This window comes from Astatotilapia calliptera, chromosome 16 (assembly GCF_964374335.1).
Source record: "Astatotilapia calliptera chromosome 16, fAstCal68.1, whole genome shotgun sequence".
NCBI classification, from domain to species: Eukaryota; Metazoa; Chordata; class Actinopteri; order Cichliformes; family Cichlidae; genus Astatotilapia; species Astatotilapia calliptera.
This window is the reverse complement of record NC_137437.1, coordinates 27,632,186-27,650,038: the sequence shown is the minus strand read 5'-3', so window position 1 is coordinate 27,650,038 and position 17,853 is coordinate 27,632,186. Positions and strand designations below refer to the sequence as shown.

Sequence of the window (17,853 nt, the reverse complement as noted above, 5' to 3'; positions counted from 1 at the left end):
CATCATCTGCACACACAGTGGGCACAGTGTCAGACACTCAGAAAAAAAACCCCTAAATATGTGACTTTAAATTTATATGCTGCCATGCTTCCTGTGCATTTGAAGAAGCTAAGAGTGCAAACTAAACAAAACCAGTGACACACAAAGACAACTCACACACATTCATACAAGCACTTTATATGTAACATGCACACTCTGATGGACATACTGGAAGCTTTACATATCTCAGCTGGCTTGAGAACATACTGGTGTTCCCCAAGGAGAGGTGGAGGGAGAGGGAGGGCTGGGTGCCTCTGCTTAGACTCGTGCCTCCACCACCCAGATTGAGATAAATGACATTCCATGGATGGATTGATGCACAGCTTTTTTCCTGGTTGTCCAAACTAGGAGCCCCCTTCACAGTCTTTGGTTCACTGGTATGATTTAAAACAGACACTGACTTTGGTGACACCTCGTGGTAGACTAAAACATGTCATACAGCACATTTTCACAACATCCATTCTTTCACTTTCACATTCCACGTGAGATTGTTAAAAAAACACCCTTGGTTTATGCCTGGTTTGTGGCTGTGGCGGTATTTTGTTTTCCCAGAACTGCATGAACCCAAGGTACTTTGCTGCAGACACATCAAGTGCTGTAAAACATGGTGTGAAACAGACTAAAACTAGTCTTCGTAGAACAAATTTCTAATGTTTTAGGTATGCACATGTCTGTTCTGTAATAGGTAATAGAGAAATAATTATGTGACAAAGAGATCCAAGTCCAGTTAGTTTTTCTTAGTCTTTATTTTTTGTCTTACCTTTGCTAAATAAAAATGATCTTTTAAACATGTAATACATGTAACAGAATCAAACAGAGGAACAGAATGTTTAAGGGCAACGTTTTAGAACTTCTGTGTTGAAGACTAGTTTCACAGAAGCAAAACTGTTCAGCTTCAAAGGTTTTCACTTTTATTGCGAAGCCACGAATGCAATGACTGTGAACTATGGTGTGATCAGACCCCAGCCTCATGCTCCATTGGCTTAAACATTAAGTAATGAAAGTAAATAAAAAGTTCCTAAAAGTTAGAAATCAAAATTGAAAAGGCAAATAAAGAAAAGTTCAGAAAATGAAAAGGTACAGTTTAAAGTTTATTACACAATATCTGCGTGTAATCAGGTGTGTTTATCCAAATGCTTAACATACACATTTCAACTTTTGAATTCCTTTTTAATACAAAGACCATTCAACCAAATTGTTTAATCAGTAAATGAAAAAAGCCCACTTCTCCACTCACTAGTGGCTCATGCAACATTCCTCTATTCTTTCATTTTTTCCTTGATCCAGGGAATGAAGAAATTAATTTTAGTGTAGACATGAGGATATTTTGGATTATTACAATCATCTGCCAAAGTAAAAGCTGTTAAACCTTGAGACATCTTGTTGCAAATAAGTGGTCCACCAGAATCGCCCTATAAAAAAAAAAGAGCAGAGAGACTTGATTAAGTCGTCTTTGAAAACATTGCATTTTTCTTGTTATGAATAAAAAACAAAAACTAGTTTTTCTGAATATTAATAATGGTGTACTGGTTGCCTTTAACATTTGATTACCTGGCAAACTCCTCCATCCTTCTTGGTAAACTTGGTGCATATCATTTGATTAGAATTAAAATATGCTTGCCAAATACTTTTGCACTCATTGCTGAATTGCATCTTCTCTGTGGCTTCCTTTAGAACATTTGAGGTGGGCATATTTTTTCCAGTCCGACCCCAGCCAGCCACATAACATTTAATATTGGCAGGTATTTTCCCATTCTTCTTAGGTAGTCCGGTGGTCTTCACATACTTATTCAGTGTGGCATTCTTTTCTAACTGTGAAAGACAGCAACGTGTTATTGAAAGGGGAGTTTCTTCTATATATAAAGGTCAGCAATTAACACACACTCACACCTGCTACCTAGCACAAGTGTGAAATTGCATAACAAAGCTTTAACTGTGAATAGGTACACTGCACAAAAATGCTTTAAAATGAAATTTGATGGCCTATTAGCTTTACCTTAAGCAACATGATGTCATAATCGTATTTCCCGTTGAATTTTGGATGACGGTAGTACTTGGCCACTTTGATGCGTTGTTGACTTTTCTCTTTCTTGCTAATGTCATGTGCTCCAAGCACCACTGTGCAAGGACCGCTGTTGTCATATCTGAAAAAAGCTAACATTTTTATGTCCTGAAATCTCATACAGTTACACTGATTATACATAAAAATAAAGGTTTATAAAGTACAGCCATGAAACACTCATAACAGCAAATTTTCTTCAGCCAGGTTACAATATGCTTAAATACTGAACAGGTGACAAATTCAAGGAAAAACCTGAGTTCTTAACTGTTATGCTGTGGTGGATATTTGATCAGTGTAGTTTGCATCCATTTGTCTTACAAAGCTCACGACTCTACAAATTTGGGCTGAGAAATCATCTTTGCAGTATTATGAAATAGTTAGACCGACATCTGTGTGTGTGTGGTTTTTATTTTCTGGGGTTAAAATGCCTGTGTCATAGGACACAATGTGTTGCTGAATAGATAGGTGAGTCTGAAAGTGATGTGCCGCTGGATCTTAGTGGAGACCTACAACATGTGTGTTAAACTGTGTTTATAACATAACTCAGTAGTGATATATTTTGAATAGATAAAATCCTTAACTTTTTGGGGGGTAATTGTTACATAAATACCAATTTTTAGGACTTTTTTTCTTTAGTTCTTGATTTACAAAGAAACCCAAAACAAAAGAAATGCCCCTGCACTCACTTGCAGTGTGCTGCCGTTAGAACAAAGTCCTCCCGGATTAGTATCCCACCACATGAATGTTGGGCTTGATACTGGATTGATGCCATGTAAGGTCTGGAATGCGGTTTTGCCTCCCTGCCACCAACTATACCGCTCTCAGCAGCCCCTCACAAGAGAAAAGAAGGTAAAATCAATACACTGATTATATCAAAGTCATGCCCATTTCTTGTTTATGACCTTAAAAAGGAAAAGTGAGATGCTTTAATTATATCTCTTCCAAAAATCTTACCTGTGAGGGAGACTTGTAGAAAGATGAATATGATGCAGCAGATCATGATGGCACTGAAGCAAAAGCTGAAAAGTTTGGCTTTCAAAGCCCCCCTAACCCTTTTTGCTGTCTGCCTTCCAACTGCCACAACGGAAACGCTGTGGGCAGGTGTCAAAAACGTTGTTGCACGGGCAGGAGTTGCTATCACACCCTGCTCACTGCTTTACATGTGAAACACAACTGTGAAAAAACATATTAAAAAAAGATCGTCTGTAGCCATCTTCTCAAGCAAGATAGCATCAAACGTTGTTAAATTGTCAATGCTTTATTGTTTTTCTATACTGTATGTGTGTTTGCACCTTCATGTGGTTTTATGCAATTCAGATTAATTCAATTCAAAATCCTACGTTTTGTGGTTGTCCTCTCTAAAAATCACACACCTCTATGAGAGGATAATTCCAATTTTTGCTCTGATGAAAGTTCCTTTTTTTTCTGTCGATCACATTTATTTTAAAGGAAGATGGTGAAGGTTGGTGGTAAATCGTGAAATGGAAAGCGTGTATTATCGTCATAGTAACCACGGTGTGTACAAAGATATTCACACCTCTCACTATGAACCCTATACACACATTACTTCCTTTTTTCTTTCTTTCTTTTTCTTTTGTTTCATCACATGTGCACATACAGTGCACATGTTTTTCTGAACTTATTATTTAATAATAACTTATTATTTAAAGCCCAGTTTGGTGGGTGTCTTTACAGCATTCTCTATAAGGACATGAACTTGTTGACTAAATGCTGTAAACGTAGTTGAACAGTACATTCATTGCCTTACACAACAAAAGGTTAGAAGTTTACGTTCTCATTTTGCCTTTGAATCTGTGCAGCTGAACAAATTTCGATGTTTGATTTACTCTCTATGTTCTCTCAGATGTGTTCAATCTCTCATCATAATTGAGGGTGTCACTGACAAATTTCACAGAAACATAAATTTAATAATCACAGTAGATGATCCCCTCTGGCAGCCCGTCCTCATTTCATTAACTCGTAAAAGCTTCAAAACACTCTTGCTCTAGTACAAAACACCTATGTTTTATTTTAAATACACGAGTTCAAAATGATCTAACAAAGCCAATAACTCACATTTAATTAGACATTATGTCAAATATTACTTGTTGTAACATCAGGGAATTAGTGGGAAATCTAGCACGGCTCGATCTACACTTGTTTTTTTTACTGCACATGCTGTAAAATACAGAAACTTTGTTTACACTTTCAAGCTGCTTCCTGAAGAACAGGATATAATACTACAGCGGTTAAGGGGTTTTACATGATCCCAATATATAGAAAGCAGTCAGATGGGCTAACCAACCTAGCAAAAGCCACATGATCGCAGCAAGCAGAGGCTACCACAGAGTGAAATGTGATTATAGTTGCTGTGTGATCACCACAATAACAAAGATGATAGGCAATGAAAACGCTGACACTGATAACATTTCATTCAAACTAATATTTGCAAAGAGTAAGTTGGATAAACCGAAAACTAAGAGCACTACTTAAAACATTATTTTTATTTTTTAAACTAAATAGCTGTATGTATAAATACAGATTTGTCTGTATGGGTAAAAAGCCATGCACCAGTTAGCCACAAAGGTTTTCCTGAAAAAAACAAACAAAACAGAAACAGAACTGTTTATCTTTTTAACAGCACATGGTCCTACAAGTGTAAATGTCACTGACTGTAGATCCAGGTTTGCTTTTTAACACACCTTCTGACTCATAATCAAAAGGGCGGAGTTAGAGTGAAACCAGTGGGCACTCTCACCTCATAGTTTAAGGATGAGGTAAGTGTTGATTTGTGAGCAACACTCACTTGTCTAAACAGTGTCTCAGTTTTCTTGAGAACTGAAACAGATCTGATCCTGAGTACAAAACATATCCACAGGAAACCTCTACAATACAGTACAGAGAACAGCAGAGTATTCAGCCAAGCACACAGTGTACTTGTCCACATTGGCCAGAAAAGAGGCCTAACCAACCAGCATAAGAGAGTGTGGTTGGACCATGCAGTGACTGAGAGACAGATGTTGCAGATTTAAAAATATGCTCTTTAACTAGTTTACTACTTTCATTAGACCACCACAAAGTGTAAGGTTTATGTTTCTATAAACTGGTTAATCCACAGTGTTTGGGAGCTCTTTAATCAAATTGATGCTTTCAATTCTAAAATATATTTACTGCAGTTTTTCATTAATTTCCTAATATAACTCAATGAATGTATTGGTAACGAACACCCCAGCAGTAGCTCTTTGCTCCACCAGAGGAGGCCACTCCACAGTTTGTGGCCCATTGGTATACGTTTAAAAATTGGTGACTTTGGCAACATCTAGTGGTAGTATAAACTAAAACATAGTAAAAAGCACACATTTGTTAGGATCCTTGTGTTGTTTTCACTTTCGCGTTCCATACATGAAACTGTCAGACCTGATTAAACACCTTTGATTTGTGCCTGAAGTGCTACTCTTTTTCCCAGAACTGCATAAACCCAAATACCCTGCCTGTTCAAATGAATGTGTATCTGCTAGTCTTCTTAGAACACATTTGTTTCGTTCTTGGTATGTACGCGTATCACAGTGTTATAATTATTTTGCTAAATGGAAGTATCTTTTAAATATATGAATTAAGTTGAGATTAAGTTGAGATTAAGGGGATCTTTTTCAGACGTTCTATGCAGATGACTGGTTTCACAGGGGAAAACGGACCTCAAATGTTTGCATATGATTGAGAAGCCATGAATGCAATGAACAAAGTCCTCTCGGATTAACATCCCACCACATGAATGGTGTTCTTGATACTGGAGTGATGCCATGTAAGGTCTGGAATGGGGCTTTGCTTCTCTGCCACCAATTATACTGCTCTCAGCAGCCCCTTACATAAGAAAAGAATGTAGAATCAATATACTGATTATATCAAAATCATGCCCATTTCTTGCTCATGACCTTATAATTATATAAAGTAAAGGAATATGCTTTATTCACTTGTCTTTCAAAAATGACCTTATCTTACCTGTGAGGGAGACTTGTAGAAAGATGCATGTGATGCAGTAGATCATGATGGCACTGAAGCAAAAGCTGAAAAGTTTGGCTTGCAAAGCCCCTTAACTGTTTTTGCCATCAGGCTTCCAAGTGCCACAACGGAAACTTTGGTGTCAGGGTGTTAAAAACTTTGTTGCACATGCAGGACCTGATACAACAAAAAGTACAGCTTACTCAAAATGCAAGATGGGAAAATATAGTTTGTTTTTCTTCCAAATTAACATGAAATAATGCACTGCTTAAAATTACAGCATCATTTGATCATCTGTTTCCTTTCCTGTAAAATACCTGAATTTATGCAATACTTAAAATTAGTCCTTAGGTTATGTAAAAGAAAACCTTATGCTGTGTTTAAAATTAGTTACACACCAGTTGAATTTTGAATATTCTTTTAAAACATTTTTTAAATTTCTAGTATAGTTTCTTTGTTTCCTGTCAAAAAAACTGACTTGTTACAACCTTTATTCTAGTCTACCCACCTTTAAATACATGTAGGTAAATATAATCACATTGAAATTCCAGTTAATCACAGGGGAATTACTAAAATACTAGTTTCACTTACTAAACTACATCGCTCTGTGTTCATTCAGATTTGTCTGTACAAGTAAAGAAATTAAGTCATACACCAATTACACAGGTGGTAAAGCCATACATTTTTTCTCAGATAAACAGAAACTGAATAATTTGACTTGTCAAAAGCACATGTCCCAACAAGCCTGAATGTCCTCATTATTATTGATATTTGTGTCATGATTAGTGAAGGAAACGGCTTCCAGGGCCTAATCCGTGGATCTGCTTCCTCCGAGGCGTGGGCGTCTATCAGCAGAGATTGTACCTTCACCTATCAGCAGAGATTGTCCCTTAATCTGTAACACAGTCAAATATATTCTCAAGTAACATTCAAGCATGCCATTCAGCGTGTTAGTACGAGCTCGGGAGCAGCTTGGGAGAACAAGAAAACAGAGACTGCTTCAGGTTGTCTTCCCAAATCGACTCAACTTTATTCTCAAGTACAACAGTTTATATAGAGGGAAAAATTCATGAGTCAGCAGATTCTCAGTTTAAACCAGTACAGACCAAGATCACCTTGGGTGAAGAAGCACCCTTTGTATAGTTTATCAGTTCAGCTACAATTATGATTATCTCAGCGACATATTTTCAAGGCACGAAATAAAGAGTTCTTTCATTAGTGAATTCTGAAACAAACCATCTGGCCTTCAACAGGCGTCTCCTAAGAGATTTAGAAACTAATGTAGCTGAGGGAGTGATCTCTGTGGTATTTCAACCTTGTACCAGCCTGTGATTCTCACACATCAATTCTTGGGTCAAAGAGAAAAATAACTAAAACAAAGGGGCCTTATTGAATGACAGAGTTTTCCTGTATAATGTCACTATAAAACAATATCCAGTAAATGCTCCCATGGTACTAAAATACCTAACAATTAGTTTCTAAGGTTTTACATTCTCTTCCTCGTTCACACACCTGAAAACTTCTTGGCAGGACTGCGCTGTAGAGCCAGTGTTGCATTCTTAACACATCTTTTGGCTCCTGAGTTATAATCAAAGAGATGGAGTCAGAGTGAAAACAGCGGGCACTCTCATTATCGTGGTTTAAAGATGAGGTTACTGTCACACTGTTTTGCACCTAACAGTGAGCAACACTCAGCGACCACTTGTGGCCACAGCCTCTTTGGTACATTCTTGAAAACTAAAGTATATGTTTGCCTTTCAAAGGTAAAAACTCCAGGTTTTATGGTTTATTTTTGAAATAATCTTACAAGATGTTGATATGGAGAGTAAAAAAGGCTCTTTCAGTCAGCTGTTCTGTTAAACAAGTGGATAAGTTCAGTCTTTATATGAGTTATTTCTCTGGGAGAGATGCCAGTTAACAAATACATAGTGTAAATAACACTAGAAATGTTGTCTTGTTAGTTGTTGGGATTCTGCTTACTAACAAGGAACAGAATTTCAGCCATTTAGTGCACTAGTAATCCAATCACTCAACAATCTCGATGAATGACTGATGACTGATGAAGGGTCCCTCAGTCTTCAAAGTATTGTTCCATGTACAACATTCTCAAATTTTCAGAAATATTACAATTAAATCCACACATAAGTTGTTTAAAAGCATCATTTATTTGCCTGGAATTATGTCATTCATCATTATATTTCACTTCTTAAAGTCAGTAATAACCAGTGTTGGGACTAACGCGTTATTAAGTAATGCGTTACAGTAACTACGTTATTATTGTGGTAACGAGCACGGTAACTAGTTATTATGCCAAAATCAGGAACACGTTACTGGGATTTAGATAGGCTCGTTATTTGTTACTTCGTGTGGAGGCTATCGCGGAGCTTCCACAGATTCAGTAATATTAGCAAGTGGTGGAGGCCAGCAGGTGGATGAGGGAAAGGGGAGGCAGGAGGAGGAGAGACCCGAAGCGGCCGCCTGTCCGAGTGTCAGGTGAACTGAACTTCAGGTAAGAAGTTGTGACCTGCAGTCTATCTGGGTCAGATATAAACCAAGTTTAGGTGGAGTTTATTTTCGTTGTGCTGACTTTTTACAGTCAGTTACATTAAGCTGCGTACTAGCTAGCATGCTGGGTGGGTGCTATGATGTTACTGATGTTAAACTTTATTTTGTTCATAAGGTTAGTTATTAGAGTTGCCAACCATCCCGAATTGTTCCATATTCAGAGAGCGTTTCGTAATATTTTCGTTTGGTATTGAGGTGAAAAGGAACACAGTTTGCCCCGTACTTCAGCTAGCATGAAAAACACACAAAGCTGGAGTTATTCTGTGTCTTTACGCTGCACAGCTGCCTCTTCTTCTCTCATTCTCTCCCCCTCCCTCTCCCGTTTCTACTTCAATCATGAAACTGATCAATGATCAGCTGATCGGCTTTTCTCTCTTGTTTCTTAATCGCCCACTTCGTGCCAGAAAGAAGAAACCAGTGGATGTCGCGCTAAACAACAGCAGCACGTTTAAGCTTGATCAGCTGTTGTTAGAATTTATCTAATATTAATTTCTAGTATCAGCTGATGTTTGCAGGAGCCACAGCTGTAAAAGCTGCTGGTCATGATATCGGTTTTGGATATGTGGTGAGAGGGAAACATGAAGATGAAACCAGGAGATGTCCTTACTGAATCATCAGAGCTGAACAGGTGATGGAGAAACAGGTTTACCTTTTAGGTGACATGAATGAGTTGAAGGGAAGTTATGAACTGTTTCTGAGAGACAAATAACCCCAGGATCCTTTTTTAGGTAGCTGACAGCTGGTAACTGTGCAGGTGTGGATCTAGCAAAGTGTTGCCAGGGGTCCAGGTAGGGCATTAACAGGGAAAGGGGGGCACAAAGAAATACTTTTCTTTCTTATTCTCATTTAAAATGTCTAGCTTTTAAAAAATAATTATCTGAATCTTACAACAAACGATTGATAGATCAAAACAGTGTACATCAATGTCACAACAGCGTTTGTTTTCATTCAAAGGCTTTATGATTTTTCCAATAATGGCGGGCCGGTCAGTCAAAACGCCCGGGCCGATTTTTTGTCCCAGTCCAGCCCTGTATGCAGCTCATCTGCAGTCTGGTGTTATCTACATCTTCCTATTCAGAAGGCAGAATTTCCGAGTTCATAGTACAATCGAAAGCACCACGACTGCAGTTTTCGTGTTGGATGTAAAAAGCGCACATGACGCTGTGACGTAGGCTAGAATCATGGCGGCGGTCAACGACGGTCCAGGCGTGGGATTTCTCTCGTGGAAATATACACATTATTTTTTTCCTTTCTATTGGTAGGTGGTACAGTGCACTTGTGGCAAGTAAGCAAGCTAGAAGACTGGCACTCTTGCTGGGTATCCAGTTACGGAAGCAACACATTAACAAGAGAATTCTGAGTAAAAGCAAAGTTACTTTCCCTAGTAACTAGTTACTTTGAAAGTAACAAGTAACTTGAAATAACTGAGTTACTTTTGATAGCAGTAACTAGTAATGTAACTAAGTTACTATTTTAAAGTAACTTACCCAACACTGGTAATAGCACTTTGGCTGAGATTTCACACATAAAACACTCGTACAGTACATCCAGCTGAAAGTTCAGTGCAGTGTTTCAACCATTAGCTTTGTCACTGAATATGTAAAAATTAAAGAATGCAAATGAATATAAACGCTATTCACATTTTCTTTTTGCAGTTCCTTTCCTGCAACACTTGCGGATACAAAATCGGCAGCATTTCACTGTCATCCACACAACTGTTATGAGAATGACGGCGAAAAACGACAGCACATCCAAGCTGTGGTACTGGAACCAGTTCAAATCATGAGCGCCCACTCTGAGATGCGAAGCTCCTTTGTGTCTCATGACAAACTCGGTCCAAAACGCAGCTAGGTCCACAGGCTCAGTGGGACGGTCTAGGTGTACCGCTGAAAGCTCCATCATCTTTGCTTTGTACCTGAGGACAGGTAATATTTTGTTAAAGGTTTAATGTTTTCCAGTTACTGATTCACCAAGCACGTCCATGTAGGTTTAAAGTTATTAACTTGCGTTCCTTAACAGGAAAAGTAGTTTTAGTGGTCGAAGGTTATGCTTGATTAATTTCCAGTGTGCCAACTCGATAAAAAATATAAATTTAGTCATTTTAGTCTTGTTTTTATGATGTGGGTCCAATAAATATGTTAATCACAGTATTTCAACACCATTTTTTTTTTGCATTCTTCAGTGCATTTCAATTCAATAACCAGTTTCCTCACCTTTTGTCATAGATAAGTTTCTTTAGCGCACCCAGTAGCTGTTCAGTTGTCACGTCATATATACTGAGTTTCAAAGCAGCGCCACGGCCCAACAAGCGATTCACGTTGTCTCCCTGGTCTCCAAAAAGTGGAAACATCAACATGGGCACACCATTACAGATACCTTCATAGATACCATGGGAGCCTCCATGAGTGATGAAGACTTTAGCCTTGGCATGGGCTAGGGAGCACAGACACAAACTCGGTTACAGGTCAAATCAACCATGAATCACATGTAGATAATTTCATCTCAGTGTCATATGTTTTTAGCTTGTAAGGTGTGATATTACAGCAGCACACCATAATTTTCTCACTTAACTATGCATACCTAGGAGATCATTTTGAGGTAACCACTTCATAACTCTGACATTCTTGGGTATATCATCAGGTAGTGCACCAGTGTATCTCCACACAACCTGAAACACAAATAAAACCATCTCTGTTCATTGTGCAGAGTACATAAGTAATAAATGGAGGGTTTTGTATGTTTAGAGCAAGGCAAGGCAGAGGACAAAGTCCTGCACTTTAATCCGATTAGACATTTGGCCTCATTGCACAGTGTGAAAATCTCTGGGTATTGTGTAAATGTTTGTGTGGCTCGTGTGGCTGAATCTTGTGTATTAACCAGCTTTATCCTAAACAGAAGTATAAAAAAGTGAATCGATTCCATTGATGTACAGTGAGCTACTCAGGTTATCATTACCCTTTGAGGTATTTTTCGAAAAGCGTCTAAGAAGTGCTTTGCTTTCTCTTCAGGCATGGTGGACACCACTGAACCCATGCTAAACACAATGAAGCCGTCATCTCCTGAACCATTCACAAAGTCTTCCAAGTCCTGCAGAGAGGGGAGGAAAAAAACAGACAAAAAATCTAAAACAAAGACATTTTTCCAACAGCTTTTATGCATTATTTTAAAATATACTAAAAAGAATTCATTTGATTACCAGTTTGTGTATTGTAGCCTCCTTGTTTGTGTATAAACAAACCGTTTGGTTCTGTACAGCTTTTGATCTCTGTTGACATAACACTGCCTCTCACTTCTCTTCCTAGACTATTCTGGCCACTGTTCGGGAATCTGCATTTATTTTCTTTGTTTTCCAGAAGAGCAGAAAAACCAGTTGTGCCTTAGTATCATAACTCATTTCTTGGTAAAACTGTCAAAAATAATTTGCATCTCTATTTCTGAAACTAACAGATCTCTTGTAGTCCCAGAACCCTTTAGCAAGCATTAATGTGAATGATCACTTCACTAAGCAGTTCATGTTAGTTGTTGTTAGAAAAGTTTCTGACCTCCTCTTCCATATAAAACTAATGACTGCTGATTCTCTGCTTTTCAGTAAGCTCTGAGCATATGTGATTTGGCTTGATTACATCCAGACGTGACATGTGCTTGTTTACACTTGCGTTCATATATTCACATACTCACCGCTGGCAGGGGAGCCCTCTTTGCACAGTTGATCCCTCCAATTAACACCATGTTTGGCATGAGAGGTCTGGGCCATTCAAAGGTAAAGTCATATCTGAGAAGCCAGATAGCCCCGTGGCTGACAAGTTCTTGATAAGTTGAAATCTCTCCTATATACCTGCTGACTAGATCATCAAAGTGAGGATAGAGTATTGTGCAAATGTAGGACTGCACACCATACATTACAAAGTTTTTTACTCTCTCTGGGAAAGTCATCGAGTTTCTATTTCCAGAGAAAAACACTGGAACATAGGAAGGAGGAGAAGGACACTTGTTAGCCTTCATATCCAGCTCACATGGAAGCCCACGAAGGAAATAAACAGCTGGAATGGAAAACATATGAGCCAGGACAGACCCGCAAGGAAGGAAGGGGTCTGTAAGCACAAGATCAAAACCCTGCTCCCTCAGTCGATTCATCAAAGGCTTATTGTCCAGCAAACTCTCACAACCTTTCACCTGGAGTGAAGTAAAGTTGACCAGTCGCCTCAAATTCACTATCAAATCTTCAAATTCTGCAGGTTTGAGGAAGACTTCATTCTGGAAGATGTTGAAAGATCCATCCAGTTCAGCTTTGGTGTAAGGCACTTTGTAAATCTCTGTCCTGAAGCTCTCTGAGCCTTGGATCAACAGGCTGCTTTCTGGCACCAGCACTACGACTTCATGGCCCCTGCGGATGAGTTCCTTCACCAATATCTTCATGCTGAGCCAGTGGCTTCCATCCACAGGCACAACCAGCACCTTCCCCCCTTGAACCGGCCCCATGCTGAAGCAGCATAGCATGGCCAGCAGCCCCAGAGTAGGAAACCACACCCCGTTGCTCATTGCCTCCTCTCTGTACTGCAAGCTGGTTTGGTGTGAGACGTAGTGGAGGCTTTATGTATTTGGGCAAGTGGAGGGGGTGTGTGTGTGCTTAAATTCTGCAGGAAGTTCAGGCTGCATTTGGGCTTGGCCTATTACACAACAGGAAGACAGGCGGGGAAGGGATTCCTATGGGAGGGAAGTGGGGGAAGTCTAGCATGCACAGTTCCATCTCCTGTTAATCATTCTTTTGTGTCCTGTGAAGTCCGCTTACACTCAACACATTTATCATGCTAACCTGTATGGCAGGTGATTTAACAGCAATTATAATCGTATCCACCGCCAAACTCTAGTAAGATCAGAAAGTCACACACTGCATGTAATGCCTGCCAGTTTGAGCGGAGTCATCTTTATTTACTTTGGATGTTCCTTCTCCCCTCCCCCTGAAAAAAAAAACCCCCGGCACATGTGGGCTAAAGGGAGTTCTTTTTTTTCTCTCTCCTCCAGACACGCAAACCTTGAGCCATTGTAATGAGACTGATGGCGTGCGAAGCCAAGTGTAATAGGACACCAACACCCTTCTTCTTGGAGGGGTTTGATATTATCAAAGAAACAACATATGTAAGGAATTTTACCTTTGGTTACAACTTGCTTGAGGCTGATTTGAATAACCATAGTGCTAAATATTTGTTAGAGCGGTAAGATTTATAGAGAACAAGAGTACAATATCTGGAATAAAGTCACAGCAACAAATTCCCATGTCCTGGAATGTGCTGTGGCTCGCTGTGTCTGCAGTTTTCACAAGGAAATTATGAATCGATTCAGGGTTACACACATACTTTTATAACTTTCAGTGCAGTGATTTTGTTATTACATAAAAAAGAAGGGGTTAAAGGGAAAGGGAGGAGGTCTTAGTGGGTTGGAGGGGTTCCCTACTGGCCACATTGTTGACCATCTTTAAATAAATAATTTCTTCAGTAGAAACAAGTTCCAATCCAGAATGTAGGCACCCTGTTTGGAGAAGTCTTAAGTTGCAGTCATTTAGTCTGAAGGCTTTTTAAAAATGATTATTGTTTGTTCGATCCTAAATGACTGAAAACTGTTTCTGAGTGTTTTTGTTTTCTTGTTAGGGGTTTAAACACAAAATTTCCAGTGGGTACTGACACAACATGTGGCTGCACTATGTGACAAAATCATGTATTTGTGTTTGACTGATAAAAATACAAGACTATATGTGGTATTCATTTCATTGCACGCCTTAAATCCAAATCTGTTAAATCCAGTGAAATCCTTGCTCGTGATATAACTGCAGTTCGATTTGCAGCCTTTTTTGTATTGTATCTCATTTTAGTTGTTAGTTACAAGAGGTGCAGGCTCCCATGATTATCCAGCTATAATAAGACATCAAATAATTGTGGTTGTGTTCTTTGTGGTCCATAAAGCCTGGTTTACTTTATTCCTGAGTGAACAAGAAAAACTGAACAATACTTTGTTCCTGACTGTTTGCACCTGTGTTTGTTTGAATGATAAGTAACAAAAAGGATGTTGTAAAAAAAACTACTTCAGTCTAGCCTCTACGTATTTGTTCAGCCGAGCAAGCGTTTTAGTCACTTTAAATTAATCCATGAAATTTCACTGTTGAACACTAATGGGTTAAATGTCAAACTCTAGCAGTCAGTAGGAGTTGCAAGTCATGGTGGCAAAGCATATACTGATTATCAATAAGGGCAAAGGTCCTTATTTGCTTTGTGTGTGCTTTATGTTCTTTAAATAACAGAAAACTAGCTATATAATGAGAGCCTGCCCTTTATTCCAGTTTACCTATAACCTACAAGTGAGAGTGGTGGCACGTAAACCCACACATACTAGAACAGTTATGTGGAATTTTACCTTTGTGTAAACATCGCTTTGTCTTAAAAAATAAATTTCTGTAAGTAACTAACTAATCAGGATTGTAGATTCAGCAAAAACAACAATGGCACCCTATCCATCCATCCATCCATCCATCGACAGTCAAAACACTTTAGACATTTTCTCTGCACAACAGCCAACTTAACAGTGGGAATGTTTGACTTACACTATAGTGAACAAGCCTTATTGTCCTAAAGTCTGAATAATGATGTCATTGACCTTTCACATGAACTGCATTTCAACTCTTTTGCAATAGGACATGCTGAAACAATTACAAGTTAGCAGCCACTGAAGTGAAGTGTAAAATTACTGTGCAAGAAAAAAGCAACAAAAAACAAAAATCAACTCTCATCATTGGCAGACAAATCTTCAGTTTTTCATAAAATGACATTTTTGTGGCATTATCTGTTATCTCTACTGAAACTTAGACAGCAGGCTTTTCATTCCATAGTCCTCTGTGGCTCTAAAGAAAAAATATGTTTTAGCCTTCAGACATGGTTAGAAGACAAAATGCAGAAACCTGGCAGTTTCAAGATTACTGACACTTGAAGAGCAGATATTTATACTTGTAAAGGACTCTTGAGGTGTGACTACTCTCCTCACCTTCCTTGAACTTGAATGACTATTAATTACCAGCCCTATTGTAACTGGAACTAGAATATTTTTGTAAACTGTTGGGAAGTCTGCCACTGTGGTCTCACATATTTTCTCTTATCCAAAGACTTTTTGTTTTCTGAAAACAGGGTGAGGAATTGTCACCCTGATACAGAACACCGGCCCTTTGACACTGGGAATGGACTGACAGAGACATTTTCACAAAAGAACCAAAGTTGGAAAGATTCACTTTCTCACTAGTAGCAAAAAAAAGGGGACATTGTCTGTGCCAGATGTATTTTCACTACTGGAAATACTTTTTATGTGAGTATAGAACCTGCATAGAGCATCCAGGATGCAAGACACATGACATCCATTTCCTTGCATGTGTGGATTTACTGAGCAGTAACCTGAGTACTTTTATATAATTGGAAATACAATGGCTATACTGAGGAGCCGGCAGAGTAAAGTCTGTTTAATGTGTGAAAGGGTTGTTGTTTTTGAAAATCTAAAAAGGCTAGATGCTATTGCGACAAGAAAGCCTCGGCACGCAACACACTCTCCGTGCTCACAGATAAACAATCATAAAACAATAAACAATTGTGACAGTGTAATAAAACATCATACAAATGGGACTATATTATAGTTCCTGACCTTGACCACATTATGCCATGTGGCATTTTAGCAGATAAGACACATGCATAACAATCAACAAACAAACAAACTGAAAAAACAAAAAGGCTGTGCTGATATCATGCTGACTGACAAAACTGTGAAGTTGATTCTGCTGTTCACCTAGATGGCATGGTGCCAAATCATTGAAACACCCTCCAAGTTGAAGTTTTCTGTTGGTTTGCTGCCTCTTTACCAAAGCACCATCCTCTGATTAGGACAAAGACACGTTGTGGAAGAGAGCCAGAGATTAATAATAACTAATGATTAAATGCAGAGTGGTGTACAAACACATAGTGAATGAAACAATGTGAGTGAAGAAGAAACACTCAGCCTAGACCCATTGCAGCATAACTAAGGGAGGATTTAGGGTCACCAGCCCTGACAATAAACTTAAAAAGGAGCGTTTAAGCCTGGTCTCAAACTTAGAGAGGGAGTCTGTCTCCTGAATCTAAACTGGGAGCAGGTTCCACAGAGGAGGAGCCTGGAAGCTGAAAGCTCTGGAAATGTTCATTTAACAGGTGAATGCTACTAATATAAACAGGTGTCTGTTCAAAATGATTCCCTTACTAACCTCAGAATTTAAAGTATAAGCTTGCCCTTTCGTGTGTTATCATTTTGTTGATAACTTTTTAACATTGACTCAAACATATTGACCTGCTTTACACCCTTGTTGATTAGACAGTGTGGTTGCAACATTGCCACTGAGTGAAAGACTTAATTAGTTACAAATTCTTATGAGGGAACTTTTAGAAGTTTTAGAGTCCCGATGGCTGAAATCCAGGTGTTATGAAAGGTAGCAGGAAAACTGATATGAGTTTAATGTTCAGGAGAGTGACATTTGATCCACCTCATGGCAGTTAAACCTGCACGTGCGCAGCCAGCACACCATTAAAAGTATTTGTGGTACATGTGAAGTAAAGATTGAGGGGGCACTGTTTACACTGTTTTCCTGAAAAAGAGAGGATTGCCTGTATTGAAACATTTCAAATCAAATGCTGGTGGCTCTAAAGTGCAAAGTTTGATATAGGAACAGTATTAAATCACTGTTCTTAATTGTTTTCCTTTGGTTTATCTCTTTCAGTTTCTCCCTTCAATGAGAGCCAGTAAAAGGATGTGTTGTCATATGAAGAGGTCACTTAACTCTATGATTTAATTATTTGTAATACACCTGACACCAGGTATTCAGTGTACAATTTAGAAGTACATGTTTCATTTTAATGTAAGAATTTTTCTTGACAAAAATCCAGCTCATTTGTATACGGCTAAATAAGATTTAGCCTATAGCACGACTAAAACATAGTGTGAGTGTGTATGCATGCATAAAGTCTGTTTGTGGGATAGAAAAGAAAGTAATATAAGGTGATACAATCACACTGATCTGATACTGCCTTGATGGCTTACTCAGCAACATATTGTGCTGATCTGCTCTTACTGGGTTTCATTCTTTCACCTTCATATTTGGACTTTAACTTCTCAAGCACAAACCTTCTCTT

General features: G+C 38.7%; 2 protein-coding genes across 2 annotated transcripts; both read right to left on the bottom strand.

Moving 5' to 3' along the window:
- Positions 1-1,117: 1,117 nt before the first annotated feature.
- LOC113007914 (granzyme B-like) lies at positions 1,118-4,080 on the bottom strand. Its single transcript, XM_026144967.2, has 5 exons — positions 3,056-4,080; positions 2,788-2,932; positions 2,036-2,183; positions 1,591-1,851; positions 1,118-1,451 (listed from the first exon to the last, which is right to left on the bottom strand). The coding sequence occupies exons 1-5, from the start codon at positions 3,099-3,101 to the stop codon at positions 1,299-1,301; spliced, it is 753 nt and encodes a 250-aa protein (XP_026000752.2). The 5' UTR covers positions 3,102-4,080; the 3' UTR covers positions 1,118-1,298.
- Positions 4,081-7,105: 3,025 nt separating this feature from the next.
- LOC113008366 (UDP-glucuronosyltransferase) lies at positions 7,106-13,259 on the bottom strand. Its single transcript, XM_026145728.2, has 5 exons — positions 12,344-13,259; positions 11,621-11,752; positions 11,246-11,333; positions 10,879-11,098; positions 7,106-10,580 (listed from the first exon to the last, which is right to left on the bottom strand). Exons 1-5 carry the CDS (start codon positions 13,202-13,204, stop codon positions 10,298-10,300), a joined length of 1,584 nt encoding a protein of 527 aa, XP_026001513.2. The 5' UTR covers positions 13,205-13,259; the 3' UTR covers positions 7,106-10,297.
- Positions 13,260-17,853: the final 4,594 nt, after the last annotated feature.

Excerpts from the sequence above, each read along its gene's own strand:
- LOC113007914 (XM_026144967.2), bottom strand. The coding sequence starts at position 3,101 with ATGATCTGCTGCATCATATTCATCTTTCTACAAGTCTCCCTCACAG. Across the intron at positions 2,933-3,055 it reads TCTACAAGTCTCCCTCACAG|GGGCTGCTGAGAGCGGTATA; the intron begins GTAAGATTTTTG and ends TTCTCTTGTGAG. Across the intron at positions 2,184-2,787 it reads CTAACGGCAGCACACTGCAA|ATATGACAACAGCGGTCCTT; the intron begins GTGAGTGCAGGG and ends AGCTTTTTTCAG.
- LOC113008366 (XM_026145728.2), bottom strand. The coding sequence starts at position 13,204 with ATGAGCAACGGGGTGTGGTTTCCTACTCTGGGGCTGCTGGCCATGCTA. Across the intron at positions 11,099-11,245 it reads ACCTCAAAATGATCTCCTAG|CCCATGCCAAGGCTAAAGTC; the intron begins GTATGCATAGTT and ends TGTGCTCCCTAG. Across the intron at positions 10,581-10,878 it reads AAACTTATCTATGACAAAAG|GTACAAAGCAAAGATGATGG; the intron begins GTGAGGAAACTG and ends ACCTGTCCTCAG.